The following is a 15,027-nucleotide window of genomic DNA, read 5'->3' as shown; positions in this document are numbered from 1 at the left end:
GCAGATGATACTGTGTTGTTAAGTGAAGACAAAAGGGAGCTGCAAGGCTTGGTGGATGAGTTTGGGAGAGTGTGTAAGAAACGGAATCTAAAGGTTAATGTAGGGAAGAGTAAAGCAATTGTCTTCTAGAGAAATTAAGTAAATGAATGTACAGTGCGGTTGGATGGTGGGGAGATGGAAAATGTGAGTGCATTTAAGTACTTGGGTAGTGTGATGAATAAGGATGGAAGTTTAGAGGGTGAAGTGGTTGAAAGGGTACGTCAAGGAAGAAGGGTTGCTGGTTCCTTGAAAGCAATGATACGAAACAGGGAACTGAGCATGGAAGTGAAAAAGTTTCTGCATGACAGTATTGTGATACCAACTATAATGTATGGATGTGAGGCTTGGATGTTGTTGGAGGGACAAAAGTCTAGAGTGAGAGCAGTGAAAATGAGTTATTTGAGAGGAGCATGTGGAGTCACATGGAGAGACAGACTGACAAATGAGGGAGTAAAGGGGCATTGTGGTGTGGATGTGGATTTGATAAGAAGCGTTAGGAGAAACACACTGAGGTGGTTTGGCCATGTGGAGAGGATGGAGAGTGAGAGACTGATGAGGGGAGTGTATGTGATTGAGGTGGAAGGGGGGGAGGGAAGGGGAGGCCAAGGATGAAATGGAGGGATGGAGTGGAGAGGTATATGAGAGAGAGGGGTGTGAGCTTGGAGCAGAGCGATGAGATGGCAGGGGACAGGACGATATGGAGGAGATTTGTTTGTGGCCATCTCTTACGGGATAAAGGTGTCTGATAATAGACAGATAGATGGTACTTAATTAGTAGTATAAAAGGGAATGTAAAATGTTAGGGAGAAATTTTTAATGTTCATATGTTTCTGCTTTCAGGTTAGTTTAGCCTACGCATATGAAACAAAAGACTCTCTCTGCCTGGTGTTGACAATAATGAATGGAGGGGACCTGAAATTTCATATCTACAACATGGGGGTAGAACCAGGCTTTGACCAGGAGAGAGCAATCTTCCATGCTGCAGAGGTTTGTAGTGGTTTTGAGTATCATTAATTTGCCACCATATGTGCTTACTAGTATTGTTAGAAATCATTTTTCTGTTGCTTGATGCTGCATGCAAAGTGTGCTGAATCCTGTAAGGGGTGGCCTGTTGGCATGTATTTTAAAGTTTGTAGAACTCCGTATAGATGTGTCTTTCCCAAAACATGAACAGATCGGCATTCTCTCTCGTAGTTGTCTGTATTTGGGCATGACTGAACTGAAGTTAACAAGTGTTGTTGTATGGATAAAACTGGAATGCACAGCATGTACACCTATGACAAAGTAAGTAATTACCGTATATCCTGCCATATAATGGCCACCGGTGTATATTGCACACCCTTCATTGGCAAGGGATATTTAGGGAGTGGGGAAAATACAGTACTCCATTTAATTTACTAATTATTTGTATTCAGCATGAACCAGTTTGTGAGAGAAAATGATTTTGCATAAAATATTTAAAAAAGGAAATAGTTGAGCATTCAAATTTTTCACCGTTGCCATGTGTTCACTAGTAGATGATCAGTTGATTTTTGTTTACAATTCACTTATGTGATCAGCATGGTGAGATAACTTCTTGCACAGTGTGTTTGCATATCCAACCCACAGAATGCTTTGTTTAATGTTTATTTATGATGTATTTTTGATCATAGACACTCATAAAAGTCTGCATTATGGAAATCTTAATTATAATTAGTAAGGCCTTTGAGTAATTTTCTTCTGATTGTTGGTGCCCTTGGTACCAGTCACCACAACATGTAGGCCTGCCATAAACCATGAGCAACTTCAGAAGCATTATATGGCAAGAAATATGGTCATGGTCAGTCTAATGCATCTGTGCCAAAAGGTGAGAATATGATGTGAGGTCACAGATATTGTTACTGGTGATGTGAGATTGGACTTACTGGGAAATGCTAGTAATTTGAAGCAGCTAGGCTGCTTTCTTGTCAGATTGCTATTTTGTGACTTATACTTTTAACTTTTTATTTTGTGATTTATAGAGATGAATTGAGGCATTGCGTCCTAACTAGCTGGATACAGTTTTCGTTTGTCACTTCCTTTATAAAACTCAATACACTTACATCCATCGGCTCTGGTCACCTAGTGGCAACTCTCCTTGCTGCTCAATTTTAGCAGCATTTCTTTTGAGTCCCTTGACTCTGAGGTCATAATCTGTGATCTTGTCCCAGGCTTTTTACCTGCCACTTGCAACTCTACCCTCACTTGTTCACACCTCTCACCCTCCACACCTGTTTTTCATCCCTTATCCTCTCCACATGCCCAGACTATGTCAGTCTACCCCATCTCATAACAACACCAGTACATTCAAGTTTCAGCCTTCCTGTCAACTAACCATCCACAATCCTAATCCCCTGTCATTGAAGGACACACTACATACATATCCATCTGATCATTCTCATCTCTGTGCATTTGAGCCTACAGATATCTTCCTCCATTACTACCCAAGCCTCACTAGCATACAGTATTACACCCCTTACACATACGGCATACAAAAACCCCTTAGCATGGAGGGAGAACCCTCTTAATGTCAGGAGGGACAAGAACTGCCTAAACTTCCAACTACTCCTGACCCTTGCTACCAGGGTAGCTCCAGCCATACTTCTTGCATATATCATGTTCCCCATGTAACAGAGCTCCTCCACACCCTCCCACAAGATTAATCCTTTCCTGCCTCTCTGCCTCAGTATACTCTCCTGTTGCTACCACATGCTCAAAATCAGCATTATTTTGCAGCCTACCACTAATATCACTACAGCCTTTATGCATCCACTTATCACAAAAACTGTGGAATTCCTTCCCACACCCACATGGCAAACTGTGCATGGCCACACTCCCTCTGTTTTGACAGTAGATGGCATCATCTGTTTTATCTGCATTTACTCTCAGACTCTCTGCCCCACCATTTCTCCACCTCCGAAATCTCTCCCTTGCTACCCTTTGCTTCTCCACGATCAACACCAAGTCTTCAGCATACAACATTCCCATAGAAGTCCAATTCTGAAGTCATGCAAGAAGCCATCACACGCCATGATAAACAATAAGGGGGTTAAAACCAACCCCTGATGCATGCAAACGTTCACAGAAAATTTATCACTCTACATTCTCGCTAACTTGGGTGCTAGTACCCTTATACATTGCCATAGTCACTCTTGTCAACCATTCCTCAATCTCAAGCTTTCCCATTACCCACTTCACCACCTCCTTGGGTGCCCAGTCAAAAGCCTTTTTCAACTCAACAAAATTAAAGTACAGATCACTTTCTTCCTATAAATTTTTTCTTGAAGCTGTCAGACAGTGAATATTGCATCAGGGATCCCTTTCTTGGCATAAACCCCAAGAGCATCACATCAGTATTCACTCTCCTTTATCACACCATCCACTACTCTCTCCGTTACATTCATTATCTGGTCCAGAAAGTTTGTGCATATGTTTCATGTTTTGTCTGGGAGAACTAGTTGGTATGTGGGATAATAGCCTTTTAACCCCTTAACCGCGGGGCGTCACTTTCGTGACGCTTGGGAGCAAGGGATCATACCGCGGGGCATCGCTTTTGTGATTCTGTGTTATTTTGAATTCACCCGAGCTTCCAAGTGGGGGCTTGTATCATCTATCGGTACTGCCAATGTCCAACACTAGTCAGCACTCCTAATCTCATCTGTACTCCCATCCATTGTTGACAATTTAGCCATTTCTCCCCGTTCTTGACTCCCCTCCCTACCCCCCCTCCATTACCCTATCCTCTCGCCTGCCCGGCCGTGCTACGCTAAGTAAATCTTCCCTGGAATTTTTCACTGATTTCATCCATTGAAATAATCCCTATGTCCTATTCTTATACCAAATAATATATACAAGAAAGAAATAAGGTAAGTGAGAGTGCCATACACCTGGAATTGGCTAATTATCACCTGACAACACCTCACGTGCACTCGTTTGCTAATTTTCGCTGTTTTTTTCCCCTTGAAATATGCCCTATAATCTATTTTCGTAATAAATATACATGTAAGAAGGGAAGGGAGAACCCTAAGTGATATTTACATTCACCTGGAACTACCTAATTTATAATGTATTGTCTAGATTTCCTGCCAATCATATCAGTGCTAGACAAAGCTGTTTCAAGATATAACATTGGTAGCTCTGAATATATATATCTCCTAAGTAGGCCTCTAATCTATTTTCGTAATAAATATACATGTAAGGAGGGAAGGGAGCAACCTAAGTGATATTTACATTCACCTGGAACTACCAAATTTATAATGTATTGTCTAGATTTCCTGCCAATCATATCAGTGCTAGACTTAGCTGTTTCAAGAAGTAATATTGGTAACTCTGAATAACCCCTAGCAGGCCTCTACGCTGGTGGTCCTCCGTTATCACTCAGTTCTCTCTCAACTTCCGAAGCGAGAGTACGTATGTTTCTTCTTGCTGACTTCAAGGCCTTTTTTCACCCCCATGCAAATGGCCCTGTGACCTTTACCCCCTACTAAACCTCGTGTGGAAAGAGGTAAAGGGCTGACAATTGATAAAAGAGTGACTACGATCTTTCTATTGAGTAAAACAGTGCAAGTGGAATTGTAAATAATGTGTAAATAATGTGTAAACAGCAAGTGAAAGTAATGAATGTAAATATACGTGAACAATGGAAAATAGTTTTATAAGTTATTTCAAGTGACAGTGCACAACACAGTGTAAATAAAATAGAAATGTAAATAACGTAAATAAAATAGAGAACGTAAATAGAAATGTAAATGAGTAGTATTATAAGAATACGAGTATATACCTTAGGAGTAATGAAAGTGAAAGTTTCACTCTAGCATGTCTGAATGCTATGAGTTATGAGAGTGAAGATGAAAGTGACATTCACTCTCAATGCCAGTATACATGACGAGAAAGTGAATGCTACGTATTTTACTGAAAGAAATTGAATCCCTACAGTGACAATAGACTAATACTACTGAAGGAAACTTATGGATAAAGACTGTAGATATATATAAGTGTTATATAGTAATAGAAATATAAACTGTGAGGGGTTTTATGAATAATAAATGACAGAGTAACAAAAGCGAACTAGTGCCAGTGCGACGATCGGATGCGCTCGTAATTTCCATTGCTTTCACAGTTTTTTTTTTTTTTAGTATGGATCCCAAACTACTTGAAAATTGTAGAATAGTGTTTATAGTGTTTGTATCTGGCTGTGGTAATCATATTACGGGTTGTCGGGAAGTGTAAAGTGGAGACTTCGTTACCCTACTTCAGAGGTCTCCACAAGTCCTACGGTAACCGACGAAGGCTCAACAATCATTCCAGGAGAAAGCTGAAGGTATGTGCCATAAGCATATATAATTTTATTATTCTAGGACTAATAACTGATTTTTGGCAAATATTTTTTGAGAGTCTGTCGGAGCCCAAATAACCCCGCGGCACACGCAAGTCATTGGTAAACAAGCCCGCGGTGTAGGGGTTAAAGATGTGTTAAAAGTTACACTACATAACTGCAGTATTATAGCTTACCAGGTTGTAACATGACACCAAACTGGTTCCATCAAAAGGACTTCCAGGCACTTCTGTTTCTTTTGAGGAGATGCTCAATATCCAGTCCTTTATTTTAGTGTTATCCTCCGGTGACTACACCAAATGATGAGCCAGATGATTTTCTGCTCTCCAGGAAGCTATTCATTGTGCCAGGGGGTGAGTTTGTGGCCACTCTGGAGGGCAGGGGAGAAAGAATACTAGTCAAGTAATTCATATGTGTTTAACGAGTAAAGAGGGAGTGGGTAGAGTGAATTAGGGATCCTCCATCCTTTTTTCCCCCCATAGCAAAAACCAGAAGGCACTGAAGCTGAGTCTGTGCCTGTCCAGGGCACAAGAAAATAGGCAGGCTTGTATGGCTACACTCATCCCCCCTCCTCCCCTTTTTTTCTTTAAGTACATAGGCATGGGAAATACAGACTGAGGATGATACTTCAAGAGTTTATCTGTTGCATACGTCAATGAGGGTATCTGTTGACTCTTGCATTACAGAGACAGGAAAGGGATGAGAGTGTGTTGCTGGACAGTATGCACCTGTCGTAAGTAGGGGGGATGCAAGCAGACAGTTCAGAAGAACAGTGGCCATTAGTAGCAATAGTAAAGAGGATAATGATTCAGTGAGAGGAGGTGAGTTGATGAGATGAAAAACCTTTGACTCCACCGTGTTTAGATGAGCTGTATGTGAGGAGCCACCACTCATGTGAGTTGTATTTCACATAATGATGAGAGTGCTGTATAATGTCAGCAACTGTGCAGGGGTAAAGAAAGTTAGCTTAACACACCTAATCTCTCAGAAGTAAATTTTACATGGTAGGTATTGTGATCTTTCCATTGTAGGTCGTGAGAAAAATATGCCCCAAGAGATTCTAAAAGATGATGAAGGACTGAGCTATGTGTTGTTAAATGGTAAGGGTTATTTCCGTAGAAGATTCTGAAGGTTGCAAGATGTACGTATTCATTTTTGATGCATTTAAAACCATCTGCTCATCCAGTATTCAGTCTTTATTTGCCCAATCAGGAGCATAGGAGCACTGGGCTAGGTTACTCATTCGCAAGTCAAGGCAAGGGTGACCAGCCTCTTTCATCCCTGAGTGGTAGTATGTGAGTAGTAAACCTCAGGCATTCCTCTAATGGAAACACTTACAGGCTTCGTCCATTTGGAGTACCTTAACTTGCTAGATTGTGAGTCATTATTTGTGGTTATCACCCAGTGTAGTAATTGACTTCCAGGGTTACAGGAAGCAGTTTGGATTGTTGCTCATTGTAGGATAATCCTAAGGCAGTACTACATTGAGTGGATGATACGCACCTTGACCTACCTTTGACAGGGAACAACAAGAATGTTGTACTTGGAATGAAAATATTCCATCTTCATATTTCAACACTTGGTGGGACAGATATCTGTTATGTTAGTTGCTGCTTCCTGTCAGATTGAGATCAACTGATTTAGGTTAGTTGTTGAGGGGTTAAGAAGGGATGAGCCTTTGACAACATGAGGGGAACTAGTGCTGTAACCGATACGATTCACCGAACCAGTATATCATCAATATTTGTGTTTTTTCTGATACCAAACTGATACTGATATTTACTGTCAATATCGGGATATCAGCTATGGATAGAAGAAACATTAAAATTACTTTAAATGAAGATTTTGTTCATTGTTTTGTCTGATTCTGTGTGAAGGAATGATGTTATTTTGACACCGTCTTGCAGCTTAATAGTCTTACTCAAAATCATTAAAGGTTCATAAGTGGGTGAGTGGGAGAGGAGAAAATAAAGGAAAAGAAATAAAAAGAAGTGAAGGCAGAAAGCAGCGAGTTGAGATTGAGGTATGCAGTAATACCTCGATATGATATACGATAACCCTAGATGCGATACCCCGGCTCAACGATGGGGGTAGAAATTGCACCATATTCCTCCTGATGGTGGCCGAACCCCGGTTTAAGGATGGGTTTTGATTTTTCTTACCGATTTTGATGATATTTTAGACTAAAATTGTGTGTTTAGGTTGATTTATAAACTGCTTTTAGACTCCAATTGATGTGTTTTAGCCACAGGTGGGGTGAACTTTGTCATTTAGGGGAACAGTTTACTAAGCTTGATTTTTTCCAGACTTATATTTGACGATATTCAGATTATATTTGTTGGATTAAGTGAGTTATTTGCAGGTGTTAGCTTAGGTTAGCATCCTTGACAGCTGTTAGGCCATTTTGATTGCCTTTAAATCTGTTTTTGGGCTCATCTAGGTGGGTTATGGACTTGGTTTGGGAGGAAACCCAAGGCTAGTAAACAGTCCACATTGAAGTACTTGCTAAAAGTACCCTGATATATGATACCCCGCATAACGATGGGGCTTTACCTAACCAATTAGTTTGTTAAACTAGGGTATGCCTGTACTGTGTACTCGTGGTGTGTACATGTGATGGCTTTGTGGGTTTATGTACATTAATAGTGTACACAAACTGTCGAAATGACCTAAGTGCAAACTGCCTGCACCCACTAATTATTATATTCTTGATTTAGCCTTAATATATAGTGTGACTATCCTTGCAATAGTCAAAATAAAGAAGTGATTTACTGCATATAATAAGAAAGAAGGCAGTATATGGGGGCAATAAGAGGACAGTTACCCTGAGACTAAAGGATGAACAACTTATGGCAACTTCGTTGAAGCTCAGCATGTACAGTGAAACAATCCTTTAGGTCCGGCCTCCTGGCTGTATAAGGCCCGCAAGACCATTTGATTAGGCCCGCAAGGCAATTCATAAATGCAATTTCATAAACTCATGAACGAATATATATATATATACAGTATATACAGTAATCCCCGTAATATCTGGACACCCAATTTCCGGACATTCCCAATTACCAGACATTTTCGTCCTGGGATCCAATATTCCCAAAATGGGCCAAAAACTGCAAAAAAAAAAAAAAAAAAAAAAAAAATGACTTTTTTTCCCACCTGTAATTTGAAATTGCCACGTGGCACCGAACAGCTGTAACATCATGGTCCCTTCACCCCTTCCTTCCTCCCCCGTCCCCTGTCAGGGTTGCCATTTGGTATTTTTCATTACCAAATGTGGGCCAATTTGGTAATGAAAATTCATTTGGTAATGAATCAGAATAATACAATACCAAACGTATTTTTCACATGTATGATGATACACAGGATGGAGATGGTGGATTGTTTGCTCTCTCTGATTAATTTGTTAGCCTATATAGCGTGATAATAATCAACATGCTGTTAATTTAAAAAAGAGTGATTACATGTATTTCCACTTGTGTATATAATTAGTGAAGAACAGATGCTAGCTTTACGAATTTGGTAATGAAAGTTAAAAATGGTAATGAAAATTGAGGAGTTTGGTAATCTGGCTGTTGCAGTCTGGCAACTCTGTTACCCCGCCATCCTCAACAGTCACAGCCTAACTCCGATCGAGAGCAGATGCTTATAGCAATGCAAGCCACAGGTGCTCGTTTTTTGTGAATAAGCAGTGAATAAACTGCAGTACCTCGCCACTAGAACACACGGGAATTTACAGTGTTGTGCAGTGTTAAGAAATTAGAATTTAGAGTCCAAAGGATTAAATGTGGACTGCAAACTTGCTGTTCAAACCAGAGCGAGGGACTTGTTGTAAGTACTCAGAATGTTTAATATTGTATAAACTCACCTCTAAAGCCTCATTTTTGGTTCTTTTGCATTTATTTCAGTCTTTTATGTCCCTTATTGGTGTAATTTGGGTCTTAAATAGGTGCTGTGCATGTCCAGAGGGAGTTGTATAGGTGTTTTTCTGAGTTAGGGTCCATAAGTACAAGTCCAGGAGGCTGGGGCCCATTATTCGGACAGAACCACTTTCCGGACGTGCCTTTGGCTCTATGACATTGGATATTGGGGGGATTACTGTATATATATATATATATATATATATATATATATATATATATAAATAAATATATATATATATATAAACTCAAAGTCAAATGGCCACCCCTTACAGGATTATGGCGTCTGGCAATTGATAGATAGATGTATATATATATTACCTTTTAATCCCTGGGGGTAGGGGGGTTTTCAAGAATACTCCCCCAGTATCCCTGCTTGTCGTAAAAGGCGACTAAAAGGGTTGGCGGAGGGTTAGTGCCCCTCCCCGGAAAACAACTAACTAAAAAAACAAACAAGAAGCCTCGGACAAGGACTGACCAAACGTTGACGACCCAGGACCGGACAAAGGACTTGGTAATGTGTACATGGAATGTAAGAGGAGCGAATGATGAGGTGAAAGAGAGAGAGATTGTCCAGGTGCTTGAGGATGCGAAAGTGGATGTATGTGGAATAACTGAAACAAAATGGAGAGGAGAAAGTGTGAGAGAATGGGAGTATGGATGGGGTATATGTGCAGGAGTAGATGAGAATGAGAGGGCAAAGGAAGGAGTGTGTATAGTTGTGAGTAAAAGATGGAAGAAGAGCATAAGACAGTATGGATCAGTTGGGTCAAGGATTGTGTGGGTAAAGTTGAAAGTTGGAATACAAATGTGGGCGATTGTGTGTGTGTATGCGCCAACGCAAGATCGTGCTAGAAGAGTGAGAGAAGAGTTCTGGACAAATGTGGAAGTGTGCATGGAAAAGTTTGGAAGGAATGAGAGAGTGTTTTTGATCGGTGATATGAATGGTAAAGTTGGTAATGTGAAGGTGGATGGAATAGTTGGTGAGTGGGGTGTGCCTGCTGAGATAGATGAGAATGGGAGTGCGTTAGTGGACATCTGTGCTGGGAGGGGGTTGGTAATAGCCAATACCCTCTTCAGGCATAAAATGATCCACAGGTATACATGGCGAGTGATGAGAAGGGTGGGTGGTGAACTGAATGAAAGGAAGGCAATGATTGATTATGTGTGTGTGGATGAAAGGATGCGAAGATGTATATTGGATGCAAGAGTTTATAGAGGTTGGGGAGTGGCCTTTCTGACCACTACTTGGTGGTGGCCAGAATTAGGATGCAAGTAAGATGGAGGAATAGAAGAAGGGAAAGACGAGAGGAAGGAGTAGTTGCAAGGAGAGTGGAAAGGTTACAAGAGGATGAGAAAAAGGCAGAGTATAAGAGAGAAATGGAGGAACGATTGGGCAAATATGAATTGGAGCAGATGGGAGACGTGGAAGGTGTGTGTAAGATATTTACAGAAGAAATATGTGCAGCATGTGATGTGGTGTGTGGAAGGAAGAGAAGACGGAGGGGTGCAAGGAACAGCGTGGTGGACTGAAGAGGTGAAACAGGCTGTGGCACAAAAGAAGAAAGCATACAATGAATGGATGAGAAATAGGGGCGTGGAAGAAGTTGAGAGGCAGAAGAGAGAGTTATATGTGGAAAGGAAGAGAGAGGTGAAAAGATTAGTAAGAGAGAGTAAGAAGAGAGTGGATCAGGAATTTGGAAGGAATTTGAGTGTAAAGTGGAGGGACTGTAAGAAAATGTTCTGGAGAGAAGTGAAAAGAGTAAGACAGGGTGGAAGTGAAGTTAGCAGGGGAGTGAAAGATAAACATGGTAGATTACTAGTGGAGAAGGGAGAAAAAGTGAGCAGATGGAGAGAACACTTCAAGGAATTGTTGAACGTAGAGGATGGAAGTAATGCGAGTATAAGTGGCTGGGGAATGGCTGGGAGAAGGAGGGAGGTGAGAAGACAGGTAGAAATCAGTAGGATAGAGGTTGTGGAAGCAATGAAGAAAGTTAAATCGGGGAAAGCCCCAGGAATTGATGGAGTGTGTGGTGAGATGCTGAAGCATGGGGGAGAGATAGTAGTAGAATGGATGTGGAAGATGTGCAGATTGGCCTGGGAGGAAGGTAGAGTCCCGGAGGATTGGAAGTCAGGTATAATTATTCCCTTGTACAAAGGAAAAGGGGAAAAAGAAGTGTGTGGTAATCATAGGGGCATTTGTCTTCTTAGTATAATAGGAAAAGTGTATGGTAGGATACTTATAGACAGAGTTAGAGAAAGAACAGAGAAATTAGTTGGAGAAGAACAGGGAGGCTTTAGGAAGGGAAGAGGTTGTGTAGATCAGATATTCATTCTTAGATCTTTAGTGGAAAAGTTTCTAGAGAAGGGAAAGAAGTTGTATGCGGCTTTCATGGATTTGGAGAAAGCATATGACAGGGTGGATAGACAAGGATTGTGGAAAGTGTTAAGAATATATGGAGTAGATGGGAAGTTGTTGAATGCTGTGAAGAGTATGTATGATGGTGCTAAGGCTGCAGTGCGTGTGGATGGTGAACTAAGTGAATTTTTCTCTTTGAAAGTTGGTTTGAAACAGGGATGTGTCATGTCTCCATGGTTGTTCAATCTGTACATGGATGGGGTAATAAAAGAGGTACAAGGTAGGGTAGTGGATGTTGGAGTGGCCCTGGTGAGAGAGGATAGTGTTTGGAAACTCCCTGTACTGTTGTTTGCAGATGATACTGTGTTGTTGAGTGAAGATGAAGGGGAGCTGCAAGGCTTGGTGGATGAGTTTGAGAGAGTGTGTAAGAAACGGAACCTAAAGGTGAATGTAGGGAAGAGTAAAGTGATGGTCTTTGAGAGAGGTGAAGTCAGTGAATGTATAGCGAGGTTGGATGGTGAGGAATTGGAAAATGTGAGTACGTTTAAGTATTTGGGTAGTGTGATGAGTAAGGATGGAGGTTTGGAGGGTGAAGTGCTTGAAAGGGTACAGCAGGGAAGAAAGGTTGCTGGTTCCTTGAAAGCAGTGATAAGAAACAGGGAAGTGAGCATGGAAGTAAAAAAGTTACTACATGACAGTATTGTGATACCAACTCTAACGTACGGAAGTGAAGCTTGGACGTTGTTGGAAGGACACAAGTCAAGAGTGAGAGCAGTGGAAATGAGTTATTTAAGAGGAGCTTGTGGAGTCACGTGGAGAGACAGGCTGACGAATGAGGATATAAAGGAGCGTTGTGGTGTTGATGTGGATGTGATAGGAAGCGTTGTGAGGAACACACTGAGGTGGTTTGGCCATGTGGAGAGGATGGAGGGTGAAAGACTGACGAAGAGAGTGTATGTGAGCGAGGTGGAGGGTGGAAGAGGGAGGGGGAGACCGAGGATGAGATGGAGGGATGGGGTGGAGAGGTATATGAGAGAGGGGGGTGTGAGTTGGGAGCAGGGTAGTGAAATGGCGGGGGACAGGGCGACTTGGAGGCGATTTGTTTGTGGCCACCCCAAACGGGATTGAGGCGTCTGGCAATAGATAGATAGATAGATGGATGTATGTGGAATAACTGACACAAAATGGAGAGGAGAAAGTGTGAGAGAATGGGAGTATGGATGGGGTATATGTGCAGGAGTAGGTGAGAATGAGAGGGCAAAGGAAGGAGTATGTATAGTTGTGAGTAAAAGATGGAAGAGGAGCATAAGACAGTATGGATCAATTGGATCAAGGATTGTGTGGGTAAAGTTGAAAGTTGGAATACAAATGTGGGCGATTGTGTGTGTGTATGCGCCAACGCAAGATCGTGCTAGAAGAGTGAGAGAAGAGTTCTGGACAAATGTAGAAGTGTGCATGGAAAAGTTTGGAAGGAATGATAGAGTGTTTTTGATTGGTGATATGAATGGTAAAGTTGGGAATGTGAAGGTGGATGGAATAGTTGGTGAGTGGGGTGTGCCTGCTGAGATAGATGAGAATGGCAGTGCGTTAGTGGACATTTGTGCTGGGAGGGGGTTGGTGATAGCCAATACCCTCTTCAGGCATAAAATGATCCACAGGTATACATGGCGAGTGTTGAGAAGGGTGGGTGGTGAATTGAGTGAAAGGAAGGCAATGATTGATTATGTGTGTGTGGATGAAAGGATGCGAAGATGTATATTGGATGCAAGAGTTTATAGAGGTTGGGGGAGTGGACTTTCTGACCACTACTTGGTGGTGGCCAGAGTTAAAGTTCAAGTAAGATGGAGGAATAGAAGAAGGGAAAGACGAGAGGAAGGAGTAGTTGCAAGGAGAGTGGAAAGGTTACAAGAGGATGAGAAAAAGGCAGAGTATAAGAGAGAAATGGAGGAACAATTGGGCAAATATGAGTTGGAGCAGATGGGGGACGTGGGAGGTGTGTGTAGAATATTTACAGAAGAAATATGTGCAGCATGTGATGTGGTGTGTGGAAGGAAGAGAAGACGGAGGGGGGTGCAAGGAACAGTGTGGTGGACTGAAGAGGTGAAACAGGCTGTGGCACAAAAGAAGAAAGCATACAATGAATGGATGAGAAATAGGGGCGTGGAAGAAGTTGAGAGGCGGAAGAGAGAGTTATATGTAGAAAGAAAGAGAGAGGTGAAAAGATTAGTAAGAGAGAGTAAGAAGAGAGTGGATGAGGAATTTGGAAGGAATTTGAGTGTAAAGTGGAGGGACTGTAAGAAAATGTTCTGGAAAAAGGTGAAAAGAGTAAGACAGGGTGGAAGTGGAGTTAGCAGGGGAGTGAAAGATAAAAATGGTAGATTACTAGTGGAGAAGGGAGAAAAAGTGAGCAGATGGAGAGAACACTTTAAGGAATTGTTGAACGTGGAGGATGGAAGTAATGCGAGTATAAGTGGCTGGGGAATGGCTGGAAGAAGGAGGGAGGTGAGAAGACAGGAAGAAATCAGTAGGATAGAAGTTGTGGAAGCAATGAAGAAAGTTAAATCAGGGAAAGCCCCAGGAATTGATGGAGTGTGTGGTGAAATGCTGAAGCATGGGGGAGAGATAGTAGTAGAATGGATGTGGAAGATGTGCAGATTGGCCTGGGAGGAAGGTAGAGTCCCGGAGGATTGGAAGTCAGGTATAATTATTCCCTTGTACAAAGGAAAAGGGGAAAAAGAAGTGTGTGGTAATCGTAGGGGCATTTGTCTTCTTAGTATAATAGGAAAAGTATATGGTAGGATACTTATTGACAGAGTTAGAGAAAGAACAGAGAAATTAGTTGGAGAAGAACAGGGAGGCTTTAGGAAGGGAAGAGGTTGTGTAGATCAGATATTCATTCTCAGATCTTTAGTGGAAAAGTTTCTAGAGAAGGGAAAGAAGTTGTATGCGGCTTTCATGGATTTGGAGAAAGCATATGACAGGGTGGATAGACAAGGATTGTGGAAAGTGTTAAGAATATATGGAGTAGATGGGAAGTTGTTGAATGCTGTGAAGAGTATGTACGATGGTGCGAAGGCTGCAGTGCGTGTGGATGGTGAACTAAGTGAATTTTTCTCTTTGAAAGTTGGGTTGAAACAGGGATGTGTCATGTCTCCATGGTTGTTCAATCTGTACATGGATGGGGTAATAAAAGAGGTACAAGGTAGGGTAGTGGATGTTGGAGTGGCCCTGGTGAGAGAGGATAGTGTTTGGAAACTCCCTGTACTGTTGTTTGCAGATGATACCGTGTTGTTGAGTGAAGACGAAGGGGAGCTGCAAGGCTTGGTTGATGAGTTTGAGAGAGTGTGTAAGAAACGGAA

At 41.7% G+C, this 15,027-nt stretch overlaps 1 protein-coding gene across 1 annotated transcript in view; it reads left to right on the top strand.

Moving 5' to 3' along the window:
- Window positions 1–15,027, top strand: part of LOC145415093 (G protein-coupled receptor kinase 2-like) — an 831,927-nt gene that overhangs the window by 286,461 nt on the left and 530,439 nt on the right. The window contains exon 7 of the mRNA XM_080284507.1: window positions 880–1,026. Within this exon, the coding sequence (XP_080140633.1) occupies window positions 880–1,026 (147 nt within the window). The remainder of the gene's footprint in view (window positions 1–879; window positions 1,027–15,027) is intronic.

The sequence above is a fragment of the Coenobita brevimanus genome, chromosome 101 (assembly GCF_032717465.1).
Source record: "Coenobita brevimanus isolate Jiangsu-jjx chromosome 101, ASM3271746v2, whole genome shotgun sequence".
Taxonomy (NCBI): Eukaryota; Metazoa; Arthropoda; class Malacostraca; order Decapoda; family Coenobitidae; genus Coenobita; species Coenobita brevimanus.
Note: the sequence above shows the minus strand (reverse complement) of the source record. Positions and strands in the feature narration are given on the sequence as shown.